Source organism: Eleutherodactylus coqui, chromosome 5 (genome assembly GCF_035609145.1).
Source record: "Eleutherodactylus coqui strain aEleCoq1 chromosome 5, aEleCoq1.hap1, whole genome shotgun sequence".
Lineage (NCBI taxonomy): Eukaryota > Metazoa > Chordata > Amphibia > Anura > Eleutherodactylidae > Eleutherodactylus > Eleutherodactylus coqui.
This window is the reverse complement of record NC_089841.1, coordinates 248070635-248085461: the sequence shown is the minus strand read 5'-3', so window position 1 is coordinate 248085461 and position 14827 is coordinate 248070635. Positions and strand designations below refer to the sequence as shown.

Here is a 14827-nt window from a genome sequence, read left to right as displayed (position 1 = left end):
GGCAGAGCTCTCACTGACATCAAATGGAGCCATGCCTGCAATACCACACTGGGCCACTGCACGATGGACAGAGGCATCTGCTTCCTGCTCTGTACACTGGCCAACAAATGTTTGATCATAGTCCCAGACTTATCCTGTGGATAGATCGTTGGGAAACCCCTTTAAGAGAACCAGGAATGTAAATATAAACAAACTGGCTTTTATTTTCAACAAGGAGAACAGTGACTTTTTTTTCAAGTTCGGCGCAAAGTAAGCAGTGTGTCGCCTTTTCCATGGCTAGTTTTATCACTTACAGTAGCAGGTACATTATCTCATATGGCATACAAAGCTAATCATATCCCGTTCCTAAAGGGGTATTATATCCTAGAGGATTATGGCAGATCTACAGGATTGTATGCCCGAAATGTGTGATAATTGTACGTACCTGAGGGGGGATTGAAGGCCACGTGTGTCTCTGTCATTGTGACTTGCATTACACTGAGACCGTACTTTATTAATATCAATGCAGGCATCCAGAATATTCCAGGGTTACCTTACCTTTTTTCCCACTTTCAGCTCCTCCAGCAGCCATAAGGCCTTTTAAGAAAAAGTTCCATACATCATAAAATAGTCCCTCATCTACAATTCCAATGAAGTAGAAGGCGGAGCTGCATCCTCAACACAAGTATAATAGTACCCAGGAGAAATGTAATTGTCATATTTGGAGGACTTGGAAATCTTTTCTTGCCAAAATGAAGTTTAACCCTTTCCAATCCAGTGCCGGACCTCATCCAACATTAAGCTTTTCCTGCAACGCTCTGAAGCTGGGGCGAGGTCCCACATGGTTTTAACAATTCTTCCCCCCACCCCCAGGCAGTTGGGGGGAGGGAAATTGTATTGATTTCTATGACTATGGGGTGATCAGGTTGATATCATTCTTAAAACAGGGTCTGTTTTAGCTGATGCACGCCCCTTCATGGGTGGAGCCTCTGATTTCTCAATGACCACTTTAGCCAATCACAGCCGGCGCTCGATGAACCAATCACAGCCATTCAGTGAATGGCTGTGAATGATCAAGCGCCGGCTCTGATTAGCTAAGCATGTGGCGCTCATGATCCAATCACAGCCCACACATTTTTGAACTGACCCGACCAGGAGCAATGAAGTTGACTTTGAAGAATTTATAGAAGTCAAGCTAGCAATCGAAATCAAAGCAATGAAAATACATTTTCACATACGTATTCTTTTAGTATCTGACACTGGTCCCAGGTCGTCCCAGTTATAAATGGCAATACTATGGCTGCAGTTTATGGGCTGTATTAAAGTACACAAACACCCTCCGTAATATAAATGAATAAAATAAAACTATATATCGCTGCTCATTCTGAGCTGAACAGTCCGATGGGCGGTCCTATCAGTGACAGCAACCTCTTTATGTACAGTCAGACACCGCTGTCTCACTAATAGCTCCGCCCATTGGACTGAAGCTCAAAATGAGCAGAGACCGAAATGAATAAAAGACAAGTTATACTGAATCCTTCCCCATAAAACTATATTCCGTCAGCTCAATCATCCTGCCTGCAGTTTGGACAGCATATTCGAGCTTTAAAGGGCTTGCCCCACCGAAGCAAGTTATGCCCTATCCCCAGAACAGGGAATATAGATTGCTGATCAGTTAGGGGTTCACCCGCTTGGCTTGCCCCTGGATAGGGGATAACTTGCTTTGGCAGGACAACCCCTTTAAGGAGCAAAAAGGGTTTAAAGGTCTCATTGTAACCGTATTTATACAAAGTATATAATTTTTTTCCCCATAAGTTAGACCATAAGATACGTGTGTAGCCAGCAGAAGATACAGAAGCCACATTGCACACCTGTAAAACAAGAACACTGGCAATGGAGATCCTTTATTGGCAAGTTTTAAATATTGTTTTCAATTGAAAATCTTTTGTTTTCAATAAGTTACTTGAAGGAAGGAAACAATACTTACCAAAAATGGCTAAAAATGCATTTCGCTTCATTATATGTTTACACGGTTGTACAGAAATGTCTGGTAAAACAGTATGTTAGTATTTAGTTAGCATTTTACATAAACATACATAAAACAAATGAAGTAACTTGCACCTCAAAACATCAGAGGTTGAACCCCTATCCGTAGGTACGCCCCCCCCCCCCCCCTCCTTCCAAGACCAGATCCAAAAGTCATTTGCTTTTCATCCACGACACACGCTGAGTCTTCCTACTTGAGTTAAGTACAAGGAGATGCTGCTACATCACACAACATTATATCAATTGGTCTTGGAGAGTTTTTGGAGAAGTGATGCTAAAGTTAAAGCAACGTTGTGGGCAGATTACTGTTTTGCCACCTGAGGCAAGTAGTTTTGGAATGCTTATATAAATGGCTGGACTGACTGAACCGCTTCCCGCATTTCAGGCAGGCGTAAGGTTTCTCGCCAGTATGTACTCGGATGTGCTTTTTACAGTCTGTTAGAGTCAGGAAGGTTTTACAACATATTTTACAAGCATATTTTCGGGCGCCCTCCACCACTAGCACATTATGCTCGGACAGCGCCTTCTTGCACTTGGAAAGCACGTCTGCAGAAGCCCTCGTCAACTGTGGTGGACCCTGTTGAGACGTGTTCCCATTGTCGTACGAAGAGTTTGACCCGTTCATCATTAGTTGCGAGTTAGAAGTGTTATCCTGTAGCTGAGTGCTCCGGACTGAGGTTACAATAGGCATTTTGGGGGCAATTCGGCGATAATTTGGAAAGTTAAAAGCGCGGCCCCTGACATTTCCCATGATGGATCTTGACATAGAGTGAAGTCCCAACCCCGACCTTGGGAAATCCATTCCAAATGGGTCGTTTCCACGGTAGTTAGAAGACTGAACACAAGGTAAAGACATTACATCCTGCATAGGACGAGCAAAATGAGAATCCGGGCCATCTCCGAAAGGATTATCCATGTGAGACATTACATTAGAAGAATGGCCACTGGGTCCGGACTCGGGGCTGACCAGGTAGGACACCTCTCCATCCATTCTACAATCACTGGTTGTATTGGGAATGTTATCATCGCTGTTTTGACTTAAGCTAAGGTTTCCATTTCTGTTCTTATTTAGAAAATTAGAAATGCTATAAGAAGATTTGTGCTCTAGGGTGGCCGAAACATCTAAAATATGAATATCTCCCACCCGGTCGGTGCTAGACTGAGGGTCCGAAAAACTGCGGTCACTGCTTTCTGGGCTCAGTTCGATCTTTTCCCCACTTGCGACACCTTCTACTTCGACCGGTTCACTTCCCTCCGCTTGGGATGTGACATCGCTTACCTCATCTTGGGGTTCTGGGGAGCTCAAAGGCTCCGATTTAACGATAACTCTCATGTGGTCTTTTCCGTCCAACGTAATATTGTGAGTTTCTGACGTATACATGGTCTTATCGCAAGACGACCCTTGACTGTAGCCGGTTTCGATAGGCGTCGTCTGGGATGCCATTGAAATAATATTTTCCCCACCGTTGTCAGACTGACTGGGCACTTGCGTGTCTTCTTGATTACTGTAGGCCTGGTCAAATATGATGCCGCCATCCTCCTGGTGGTCAGGGGCAGAATCAGATTTGATGTTGTCTGACATTTTGATAGAATCGGGAGAAAAATATTCTTCCCGAGAATTGACCATGGACTGTACACTTTCATTGGTAACATCTGTTATGAGGCATTCTTCAATGGAGGTCCTCATACGTCTAGCCCTTTCTTCGGAAGATTGCTTTCTTTTATGCAACCTCCTTATGGGAAAGGTGGCCCTCTGCTCCACCATAGCGTTTCGAACGGAGGAGTTCATTGAATTCTGTTGCTGCTGGGATTGCTCTTCACTACCTGGATTGGAATTTAAGGCCGAGCTAACTATGCTCAATCCCAGTTGTTGGAGCATGAAAGACCTCTGCATTCTTGCACTTTGCTCCTGAGATCTCTCGTTTGGAGAAGATATGGGCAATGTCCTTGTAGTGAGGTAATGCTTGCACGCTTTCACCACCGCATTCAGGTGAAGGTGAGACGCTGCCAGCAGGACATCCATCACGTTGCTCTCTCCAAGCATAAGAGTGGATGTGTACATCATATCAATCAGAGCGGCAAAGGCCTCGGAGGTGACCACCTCGCTGTCCAGCTGGATCATGTTCATGCTCTGGTCACCCTCCGCCACGGTGAAGAGAGCACGGAAATGAGTACTGCATGCGGCCAACACAGAGCGATGGGCTTTAAAGTGTCTGCTGCCCACCACGATTACGCAGTCACAAAGTTGGCCTTGGAGACGTTGGTAATTGAGCTGCTGAAATGTTTGTTCGAAATGTCCAGGAAAATCCATGGTCCTAGAAAGAAAGAAAGGCAAAGTCAGTAAGTAACGAAGCTTCGTGCACGGTGAGGAGCGGGTCAGAGAAGACGCCCCAGCGCAGGTGAAAGCTTACTTTACATAAAGGTGTCATCACATAATAAGGCTTCGACGAGAACTCTGCCCCATATTTTAAGTTTAACGTGTGACTCGAGTTTTGGATAAATCAGATTTACTATCACATGTTCCCCATTAATCCCAAAAACAGAGGAGCAGTAAGGTTGGTTTCACACCTGCCGGAAGTTCCGTCACAAATGTGGCTATAAGTACTATAAGGAAAGGCGCTGCACGCAATGCTTCTTCCATCCAAAAGCCGGCCAAGCTGGGCGAACCCCATTATAGCCAATGGGGTCCATCCGGCGCTGTTTGGTTCCATCCAGAGACCGAGCTGTTTGGCTGCAGGGATTCCCCTTTCATGCGCCTCGAATGGAACAGGAAAGCAGAATCCCCAGGGCAAGTGTGAAACCGCCCTAAGCTAACTTCAGATAGGTGAGCGCAATATGGGGGTCGTGAACTCCGCCCCCATATCATGCTCATCACCATGGAAAAAAACAGAGGGATATGCAGCTGGTTTCACATGAAAACAGCTCGCATTGCTTTGGGGGATGCGGGGAGCCTCCAGTGTGGCCGTCACCGCCGCGGCAGAGAATCGCAGAGTCTCTCCCATTGCTTTCAATGCACTGCTGCTGTATTGACACCAATGGGCGCTACAATACGAGATCATGCAGAAAGATAAAACGTGCTGCAATTTGCTTCCCACATCGCATTGTGGTTCCATGCGGGATGACCCTATTTAAAACAATGGGGGTCATATTTGTGCGTCTCATCACACAAATCTCGCACAATTTGCTCACCCGTGTGAAGCTGGCCTATGGCTCAGTGAAACATAACTGCCCGTTTTGCATTTTATCTCCTCAGATTGGTGCAATTTCTAAAAACGCTTTCATTTGTCTTTGCATCGCATTTTTCAACCACGCGTTACTTACAGGAGAAACGTTAAAAAAACCAAACCCCAAATTCACTTATAAACCCACGTAGCGCGCTAGCAGACTGTAAATACTTCATTTTAAGCAGTTCTGGTGACAGAATTATATTAAGGCGCTTTTACACGGAACAATTATCGCTCAAACAATAGCTGGATTGTTGGGGTTTGAATGCCGATCGCTGCCTGCGTTTACACTAAGCTATCAAGCAGTCAAAACATTGACTCCCTAAAATAATCCTGCCCCCCTGCGCACTTTTTGACGTTCCCTGAATCTTAGATAAAAGTAATAATGTGAACTGTGTGGTTTGTCCGTAGACGGGTAATTCCAGAGGCTGGTTGGGATGGGTACATGGGGCAATAAAACCGGTTATCCCCCCTCCTCCCATGCTTTTTTTGGGGGGGTATTTCTTGACCCCAGCGTCAGGAATAGGGCGTAAAAAGTGGCGCTCTGTGGGGCTTCGTAAGCCAGCTGAGGTGCGGGGGTCTCACACAGAAGGCGCTCAACAAGCTGCTCCTTGAACTGCATGAAGGCGAACGTTCCCGGGGCTTCTTGTAAATTACTTATTACAGGTAGCGGTCTGAATAACGCCGGGCTCACACGGCCGTATGTGGAATCCGCTTGTGGAAGCCCGCAGTGGATCCCAGCTGTGAGCCCGGCCGTGGCGCTGCGTACGGCCACGTAATGTACTGCGCATAACTGCCTACTCACACGGGCGCACTGTCGCTTAGCGATGACACGGGTACCCGCAACCTGTACACAATGTAGTAGCGTATGGGCTGCGGGTATATCCACCACCATAGAGTACAATGGGTTCTATGTGGCGGATATCAGCGGTAAAATAGAACATGCTGCGTTCTGCTTTCTGCGAGTGGATTACGTAATTCAAACCCGCCAATGTGAGCGGAATTGTGTAAGCCAATGCATTTCATTGATCTGCGTATTACCGCGGATCAGACACATGCGGAATCCGTAATGCCTATCCCGTCGTATGAGACCGGCCTAATTGTAGATCGCTACCTTTTTATCATGTGACCGGGGACCGCTCTATGAGGTTGCTGCTCCAGGCTCTTGGTGACAGTTCGTAGCCAGGAGCAAGGAGATTTTAAATTTCCCAGGCTCCCCAGCTCCTGCAAATGTGTCCAGCATTTTGCCGACGGTCACATGCGCAGAATCCGGGTGAGGTCCGTGGAGTAGGAGGCCTCCGGTAAGAAGTTTTATCTCCTCTTACCGATCGCAGATGAAACTTCAACTTTATTTTTACTTTTACGTGATCGCCATTAACCATTGGATAACGAGGATCCCGTGTTCAGAAACTGCTCACCGTGACATCTCCAGGCTTTCGGCTACCTTCGTCAGTCAGGAACAGGGAGATTTTAAAATTCCTGGCAATCCTTGACTTTTGCACATGCGCAGAAGCTGGGGTCAGGTCCGCCGATAAAGATCCCATTGTGGGACAAATCCGGGGACCTTAGGTATGTCATTTCATCTCCCCTTACAGATATGATCCGTAAGGGGAGATGAAACTTTAACTTTTTATTTTGACTTATTTTTAACTTTATATGATCACCGTTATCCGATCATGTGACCGAGAACCGCATATAGCCGTCGCGGTGACATCTACGAGAACTCCGCTATCTTTGACAGCGGGTGCAGGCCGATTTTAAATTTGCTGGGCTCTCCCGCGGCAGGTCCTGATCGGGACATCACGAAGGACCAGGGTATTTTCTTTAACCTTTAAAGCGTCGTCAGGTCCCAGAGGACGAGATCACCGCCGGACATCACAGAGGACCAGGGTGATTATGCTCAGCTGCTCTGATGGATCCGATCCATCAGGGCAGCTGAATCTTTAACTTTTTGAAAACTTTCTTTACTTTATTTTGATCGGCAATCGCATTGCCGGAGGGGATGGGGGGGGGGTCCCGCAGCCCCTCATGACAGCTCCATGTTGTCTGCTACCTCCGAGAGCCGACAGGATACAGCTGTCACGTCCACAGCCCATGTGGCTTTAATCCTCTAGGATTAAAGCCCACTTAGGCAGGACGTAAAAAAGGCAATGGGGTCGTCACTAAGGGGTTAAGAAATATTCTGAGTGTTTGTGCTTTTCTACCCTGTGTGGGTAAGGCTGCCCTCACATCTTAGTTGGGGGTTCTGTTTTCCTGCTATGTTTGGGGAGCAGGAAAAGGAATCCCCTGGCCGAACAGATCCATCCTATAATGGGATCTGTTCGGTTTCCGCCCAGCTACTCAGTATTTTATTGGAAGAAAAAACGCTGCATGCAGCATAAAATCCTGAACGATGATCGCTTAGTGTAAACAGCAGCCGGTCAGTACGTTAAGTGAATGGGGAGGAACGGGGGAGAGCGAGGAGAGAAATCTCCTCCAGCCACCCCACATTCCTGCTGAGCGAACCAGCGATACTTACTCCTGTACAGCACGTTTGCCCGACATTCGTCCAGTGTAAATGAGGCTTCACATGAGATGAACTGGGTATTAGTCTAGCAAGTCTCCACTCGGGAGCGATTTTGTCAGCTTTTGGTGTGACCTGTAGGTCAGCTCCGCAAATCCATACTTCCGGTGGAGACATACTACACTAATACCGTTGGAGCCTCCATGTATTGAGCTTGTTGTTGCAGCACATTCCACAGATGCTGGATGGGACCAACATTTGGAGGACAAGTCACTACCTTGAACTCTATGCCAGGTTCCTCGGATCATTTCTTCACAATTCTGCAGTGTGGTAGGGTGCATTATCCTGCTGAAAGAGGCCACTGCCATTAGGGGATACCGCTGCCATGAATGGGTATATTTGGTCTATTTAGTTAGATTGTACACGGCAAAGCCAAAATCCAAGGACTCCTAACAGGACATTGGCCAGGACTTCATATTATCACCACCAGCTTGTTCTCGTCCCATAGTAAATTCTGCTGCCATGGCTTTCCCAAGGAGGTGACATAAACGTACCCTGCTGTCCACATGATGGAAAGGAAAACGTGATTCACCAGACCTCCTCCTTCCCTTGTTCTACGGCCAGTTGTGATGTTCTCAGGCCCATTGTAGGCCCTTTCAGAGGTGGACAGAGATGCAGACATGTTGACCCACACAGCCCCATACACAGCCAGCCACAATGTTCCATGTCCTGGTACCTCCAACATAGCCAACGTTAACATCTCAGCAATCTGTGCTACAGTAACTTCTCTGAGATCAGACCACGGAGGGTTCACACAGCGTTTCTTGCTACACTGTGTGATTAGATTAGGGGGATTCCATCACAGAACTGTAAAGGAACCACTCACTTACATCAGTGAAACAACGACTTTGGTGCTCGTGTTACAAGGGTTCAGTTCGTTTCCGTTACCTTTAGAGAATAACAGCCGGCTAGGTTATTCTGTACTCCAAATATAACAGAAAAGACCCAAAGTGGTGTCAGTGTTACTAATGACCGTGAATGGTTTCCATTTGGGGGGGTCCCGACTGTCAGCCGCGCCGGAGGATTGCTACTTTACTAAAGTGATAGGAGGCATTTTTGCCAGAAAACCGCCTCACATGGGTATAAAAACGCACGAGAGAAAAATCCCCCATGTGACTAAAGTCATTGAAGTCAATGTGTTATTTTCACGGGCGAGTTCCGTCCATATTGTTATTTAGTGGATCTCGCGTGAAAATAGCCCGTATGATTGCGTGAGCCACGGAAAAGTAGTTCACTTGATTTTTTGCTGCGCTCCGCGGTCATGGCTGCCATCTCCGTACATGTGGCTGCAATTATAAGAATGGTGTTCAAACCGTCACACTTATGGCGACTACAATGACTGGTGGCGGAAAAAAAAAAAAAATGTGGGGGGTATAATCGTGCAAAAAGTCAAACGCCCCAATTTAGGCTGTCTGCACACGACCGGATTAGAATTGCAGAATCCGCGACCGTCACCTGCGCGGATGATCCATGGTATTCCGCACACATTGTTAAAAATGGAACATTTGCACGGCCGCTAAAATGAGCCAATGCGATTTAAAATACGCTCGCGGAAATTGCTAGCACGTTCCATCCTTCTGTGGAATTTGCACGGATGGATGAGTCCGCCATCGCTAGGCGGGATCATCGCCAAGCGATGGCGCAGGTAAAACAATTATTTAAAAAAAAAAACAAAAAAAAAAAAAACATTCTGCACATTATCAACGGTGTGCTGCCGCAGTCATCCACAGTACAGAAAGAGAGGGTATGTGTGGCCACCGCCCACGTTCTGCTGCGGGCTCCGACTCATTTGTGTGTAGGCGGCCTCATCAAGGAACAATTTGGCACTAATACACGCACTATATCAAGTGTCACCAAAACAATTTCATGTAATCATCCACAGATCGTTCTTCCCCTGCAGGATGGTCACATCCAGATCTCCCCCTCCCCCGCAGAAAGACCACAACCAAAGCTCCCGCCTGTCTGCAGTATTCGCTCAGAGATCCCCCGTCATTCACATTCAGAGCCCACCCCTCAGCCATAATCACATTAATGCCGGACTCACACAGGCTACACGAAGGTAATGGCGTTTTCCCGGAATCGCCCCCTCGTGTATTGCTCCACTTCGGCAGGCCGCATTTGCGCCAGTTGCCAAGTTTTCTAGTAGGTATAATGGAGAATTTTTATTTTCATAAAGCCAGCAGCAGTGATAGTCACGAATGGCAGCAAAACTGCAAAATCTTGTCGCCATTTGCAAAATCCTGTTGCCATTTGAAGCCTGCCAGGATATAGATTCATAAAAAAATTTCACATATCAGAGTTGATATAACAGAAGCAAAGCAGCCCTTCTGCTCATAACAGCCGGAATACAGCTTTTATCTCCGAGAAGCAGATACTGAGGTGTTCTTTTCTCCTTATCCGTTTTTATTATCTCATTTGGTGTTTTTCATTCTATTATGGGAGCAGCTTTACAGGAGCCTCGTGGACCACAGAACCTGAAGTCTAGAGATGTCCAATGACTTACGTGTTTTAAGCATATGTGGAGGGGGAGGAGGTGAGCTGTGACCTTATATTGTGAATGGTGGATCCTTGGTTATCTATATATAGGTGGTATCCTTCACTGTAATCCTGGCGGTGATGAGAAGTGATCTGTACAGGAAGGAAGCGTCAGACTACTTTTTTGCTTTAACTATAGATAGTAACAGAGAACATTAAAGGGGTTTCCCAGAACTTTGCTATCCTCAGGATCGCTCACTAAGGCCGGCTTCACATGAGCGTTAGAGTATTTGCGTGAGCCACAGTGTTTCTGTGGAAGCTGGTTTGCGCACGCATCAGTGTAGGCTACTGCACTTTTTGCGCCCACAGGGTATGATCAATTGCGCACGGCAAACAAACGCACCGATTGAAATGGGTAATGATTCCCTTTTCCTGCACAATTGCGCAGTGTTTCACGCATCGCCTTGTGTATGATGCGCACAGTTGCCCCCCCCCCCCCAAATGACTTCTATGGGGACCTTTGATGTGCAAAAACACAAAAGGCGGAAATGTGAACACCTCCATTGAAATCATGAAAATATTCTCCGTGTATTGCGCGACTAATAGTTGATCGACACGGGTCGGCTACATAGGATCGCTGACGATCAGCCAATGCCATTATTATTCACATTATTAGCCATCATGGACATCGGAGCCGTACACAGGCAGCTCCATCTGTAATGCTGCACCTGCAATACCAATCCGGACCACTGCACTACGGACAGAGCTGTCCGCTTACAGGTCAATCCACAATGACAGCAATCCACAAAATACAGCTGATCGGTGGGGATCCCAAGCTGCAAACGTGGCTGGTCAACTACTGAGGACAGCATCAACAGGAAATCCCCAGACAACCCCTTTAAGTGGACTTAAATAAATAATTTTCTGATGACTTACTCCCTTTATTTCAGCCCCTTGTGGCGTTGATATCCCCCTGACCTTATTAAGGTGCCAATTTCATGCTGCAGCCACCTCCACCAACAACCTGATCACAACTGCCGAGCGATAACCACGGTATATTAGTTGAAGACCAACAAGTGGTAGTTGACTTACTATATAGCCGATTGGCCCTTTAACCCCTGACAACGTCGCCGGCCTTCCATGGAAGTGTGTTTGCTGCAGTCACTTTACTGGGATTGGTCAGCGATTACAATGTAACAGATACAACTTCCCTTTTTTCTCCTAGCAAACTCAAACAGTGAAATATCAACAATTACTACCCGACCTCAACATTATTAACCCCTCAGTGACGGACAAAACGCCCGCTTACTGACCCCACTAATGGGCTTTAAACCTGTACAGACATCTTTTTACGGCAATATATTGGCTGACTACTGACAGCGGGGCTCCTGCTCCAACAGCCAGAACAGGAGAAACCTCAGATCCTGGCAGTTTAACCCATTACATGCCACAATCAGTAGCAGCATGTAAGCAGATAACAGGGGGCGGGGGATGCTTCTGTCACCCATCGGCGCTCTGCTGTGTGATCGCACGTACCAATGCTTCCCATATCAGCTGAAAGCCTGACAAAGGTCTCCATATCTGCCATGTAACTCGGCCTATTAGGCCCCGCCTCCGGCAGAGTCTAATAGGCTGCTGTCATAGGCTTAGTAGAATGCACTACATAAGTAATGCAGTGTACTATCCTAGTGATCAAACGATTGCATCTTCAAGACCCCTTTTAGGTGCTGAAGAGAGAAAAAAAAATTGTATTAAAGAAATTCGATAAAAGTTTAATTTAAAAGGAGAATAATTGCAGCATAAAAGAAAAAACGTTTTTCTCTACAAAAAAACTTTTTAAAGTGGATGAAATACCCAGGAGAAAAAGCAGCAGCTGATAAGTATCACGGCGCTCGGAACGACCAGACGAAGAAGATGTTCTGCTCCTCGCCTCACAGGGTGAACGCCGGAAAAACGGTTTCAGATACTGCGCCAGAGTTACATCGTCTCTTCTGCTCGCCTCCAAAAACAAAAAAACAATAAAAAGTCATCCAAAACGGTACCGATAAAAACTGCAGCTCTTCCCGCACACAACGGGCCTCACGGGGCGCCGGCCGTGGAACGATGAAGATGTTATTACGGGTCTTAGAGCGCGGCGGCGCCAATACGGGGGTGGTTTTTTTTAAACAAAACTTGTTTTCATTGTGCAAAAGCCGTAAAAACTAAAAGAAAAACGTGCAGATAAACTGTGTGGCAGCGCTCACCCCGGCCCGGAAATACTGTTATAGCCAAGACAAAAACCAAAAAAAAAACCCGCAGACTTTCTGGCCGCTCCATCCCCCCACTATATGTACCCCGGAGTGGCGCCATTAAAATACACAACTCGTTCCCCCCAAAAAAAACCCGCCCTCATGTGTCCAGGCCAACAAGTCACGGCTCTTACGATGCAACAATAACTTCCGCTTGGTCCTTAAGGCTAATGCCCACGGCCGGATGTCTGCCGCATTTCACGCAGCTATTAACCCTTTCCGATCCACTGTCTGAAGACATTCTGATTGAAGGCTGTACAGCTCCGATGTCAAACGATGTCCGGCAGGGTATTCTTACTGTATATTCCTGGCCGCTCTGTTGTTGGGGGCCTCTTCAGCGTGTCCCACACCGCAGTACTGGCTCTAGCCAGCAGATGGCGCCATTGTGTAATGGCAGAAAGAGAAAACCCCCTAGGAAACCCTGAATCCAAAATTGGATTGCCAAGGGTTAAGTTCTGTTGAACCCAACAGCTCAATGTCCACACTGCGGACTTCCGCAGCGCAAAACAAACCGCAGGAATACGCTCAGCCGGCTTCCACTGTAGTCAATGTAAAGCCGGCCGTCGCGCGATGCTTCCGCTGTAGCACAGCGATATTCAACCAGCGGCATCCGTCACGGCCGTGGGCACGAGGCATTAAGGTGACAGAAAAAAATATAGACAGGTCACTAAGGGGTTAAATATGACGGAATAACATCAATCGTGCGCTTTCGTCAAACGCTACTAAATAACGGCGAGATTAAACCGTACGGAAACTTTACACGCCAGGCTCCCCTCAGCGGACGACACCAGCGTGGCGGCTCCGCTACCGTCTGCCCTCAGCGGTGTGACAGCCCACCCCACTACTGCCCCCTTCAGGCTCAGGCTGAGCCGCCCTCCAGCACCCCGTCCACGGCAGTGCATAGCGTGGACGGGGCTGATGACACAGGACGGATGTAAACACACGGCTGCGGGAGGGGCCGCCCAGCTGTCACCCGGCTCCCCGCTCACCTGTCTCAGGCCCGTGGCCTCGCTCACACGCCGGCCTCTTTGTGTCTCACGGCTCCCCCGGGTGCTGATGCTCTCGGCCGCGGCCTCCTACACAACCTCCGGCTACCGGACGTGACGAGAGAGCCGCGGCGGGAGGGAGAGAGCAGACAGACACAGCGCTAGCAGACAGCGCCGGCTCCTCCCCCTCCACACTGACAGCCGCGGCGCTCAGCGCTGATTGCTTCCCGTGCGCTCGCGGCTCTCGCGAGATTACACGCTTGTGAGGGAGAACAGAAGGAGCTGCGGTGGAGGCGCTCACCATAGCGACACAGTGCCGTCAGGTGAGACGGCGACGCCCTGCCGCGCCTCCTCCTATCAACGGGCTCATTGTGAGAGGGAATGACAGACCACGCCCTCCCTGCCGTAGTCGCCCCGCCCCTTCTGTCAGCGGCTCTCATTCTTTATGCTGCAGAGCAGGTCAGTGCGGAGGGCGGAGTGCCGGGAGCTTATTGATCCTGACACTGCAGAGCTGCAGAGGGGGCTAGTAGACGCTCCTGGAGAGCGCCCGCCGCAACCCTCGCCCACCGCCTAGGACTACCCTCTTAGGGCACACACACATATATATATACACACACACACACACAAATCGCACTCACCTGTGGCTTTAGATGCACTTTTTAACCCTTTAATGTTACATTATGGAGGTTCAGGGTTTGCATGAAGGGGGAGCTGTGTTCAATTTCGCTGCATACAACACAGGTGACGGGTGATTTTGCCAATACCCGGGGCTGACCGCAGCTGTTAGCCCCTTTAAATGCTGCGACATTTAAATACCTTGATCGCAGTTTGGGGTCCCAAATGACCCTCCCCCACACCATGATGAGAACATGGGGTTCTGTTCAGTTGCCATGGCTGCCATTGAAGAATACACTTGTTAACCAGCGCCTGTGGCTTGATAGCCTGCCCGTCAGATGGCGGAATAAAGTAATCTAGTATACTGTAATACTGTGGTATTGCATTCTAATGCAGGAGCAAACGGGCGCAAAAAACAAAACATTTCAATAGTTCCGTGCTCTCGTGGGTATTTTGTGTACGCATTGCGGCGGTGCAAAAAGAGATAGAACATGTTCTATATTCAGGCGCATTTGTGCACCAAAGCTCCCAGTAGAAGTCAATGGGCGGGGGGGGGGGGGGGTGCAATACGCAAGGGAATGCGTAAAACACTGTGTGATTGTGCTGGAAACAGAACACATCTGGAACTCATTAGCCATTCCAATCGGTGAG

General features: G+C 48.0%; 1 protein-coding gene across 1 annotated transcript; it reads right to left on the bottom strand.

Moving 5' to 3' along the window:
* Positions 1-1853: 1853 nt before the first annotated feature.
* Positions 1854-13764, bottom strand: ZBTB5 (zinc finger and BTB domain containing 5). Its single transcript, XM_066604456.1, has 2 exons — positions 13565-13764; positions 1854-4340 (listed from the first exon to the last, which is right to left on the bottom strand). Exon 2 carries the CDS (start codon positions 4334-4336, stop codon positions 2306-2308), a length of 2031 nt encoding a protein of 676 aa, XP_066460553.1. The 5' UTR covers positions 4337-4340; positions 13565-13764; the 3' UTR covers positions 1854-2305.
* Between the last annotated feature and the right edge of the window lie 1063 nt (positions 13765-14827).

What these genes read in the sequence shown, in the direction of transcription:
- ZBTB5 (XM_066604456.1), bottom strand. Translation starts at nt 4,336, where the DNA reads ATGGATTTTCCTGGACATTTCGAACAAACATTTCAGCAGCTCAATTAC.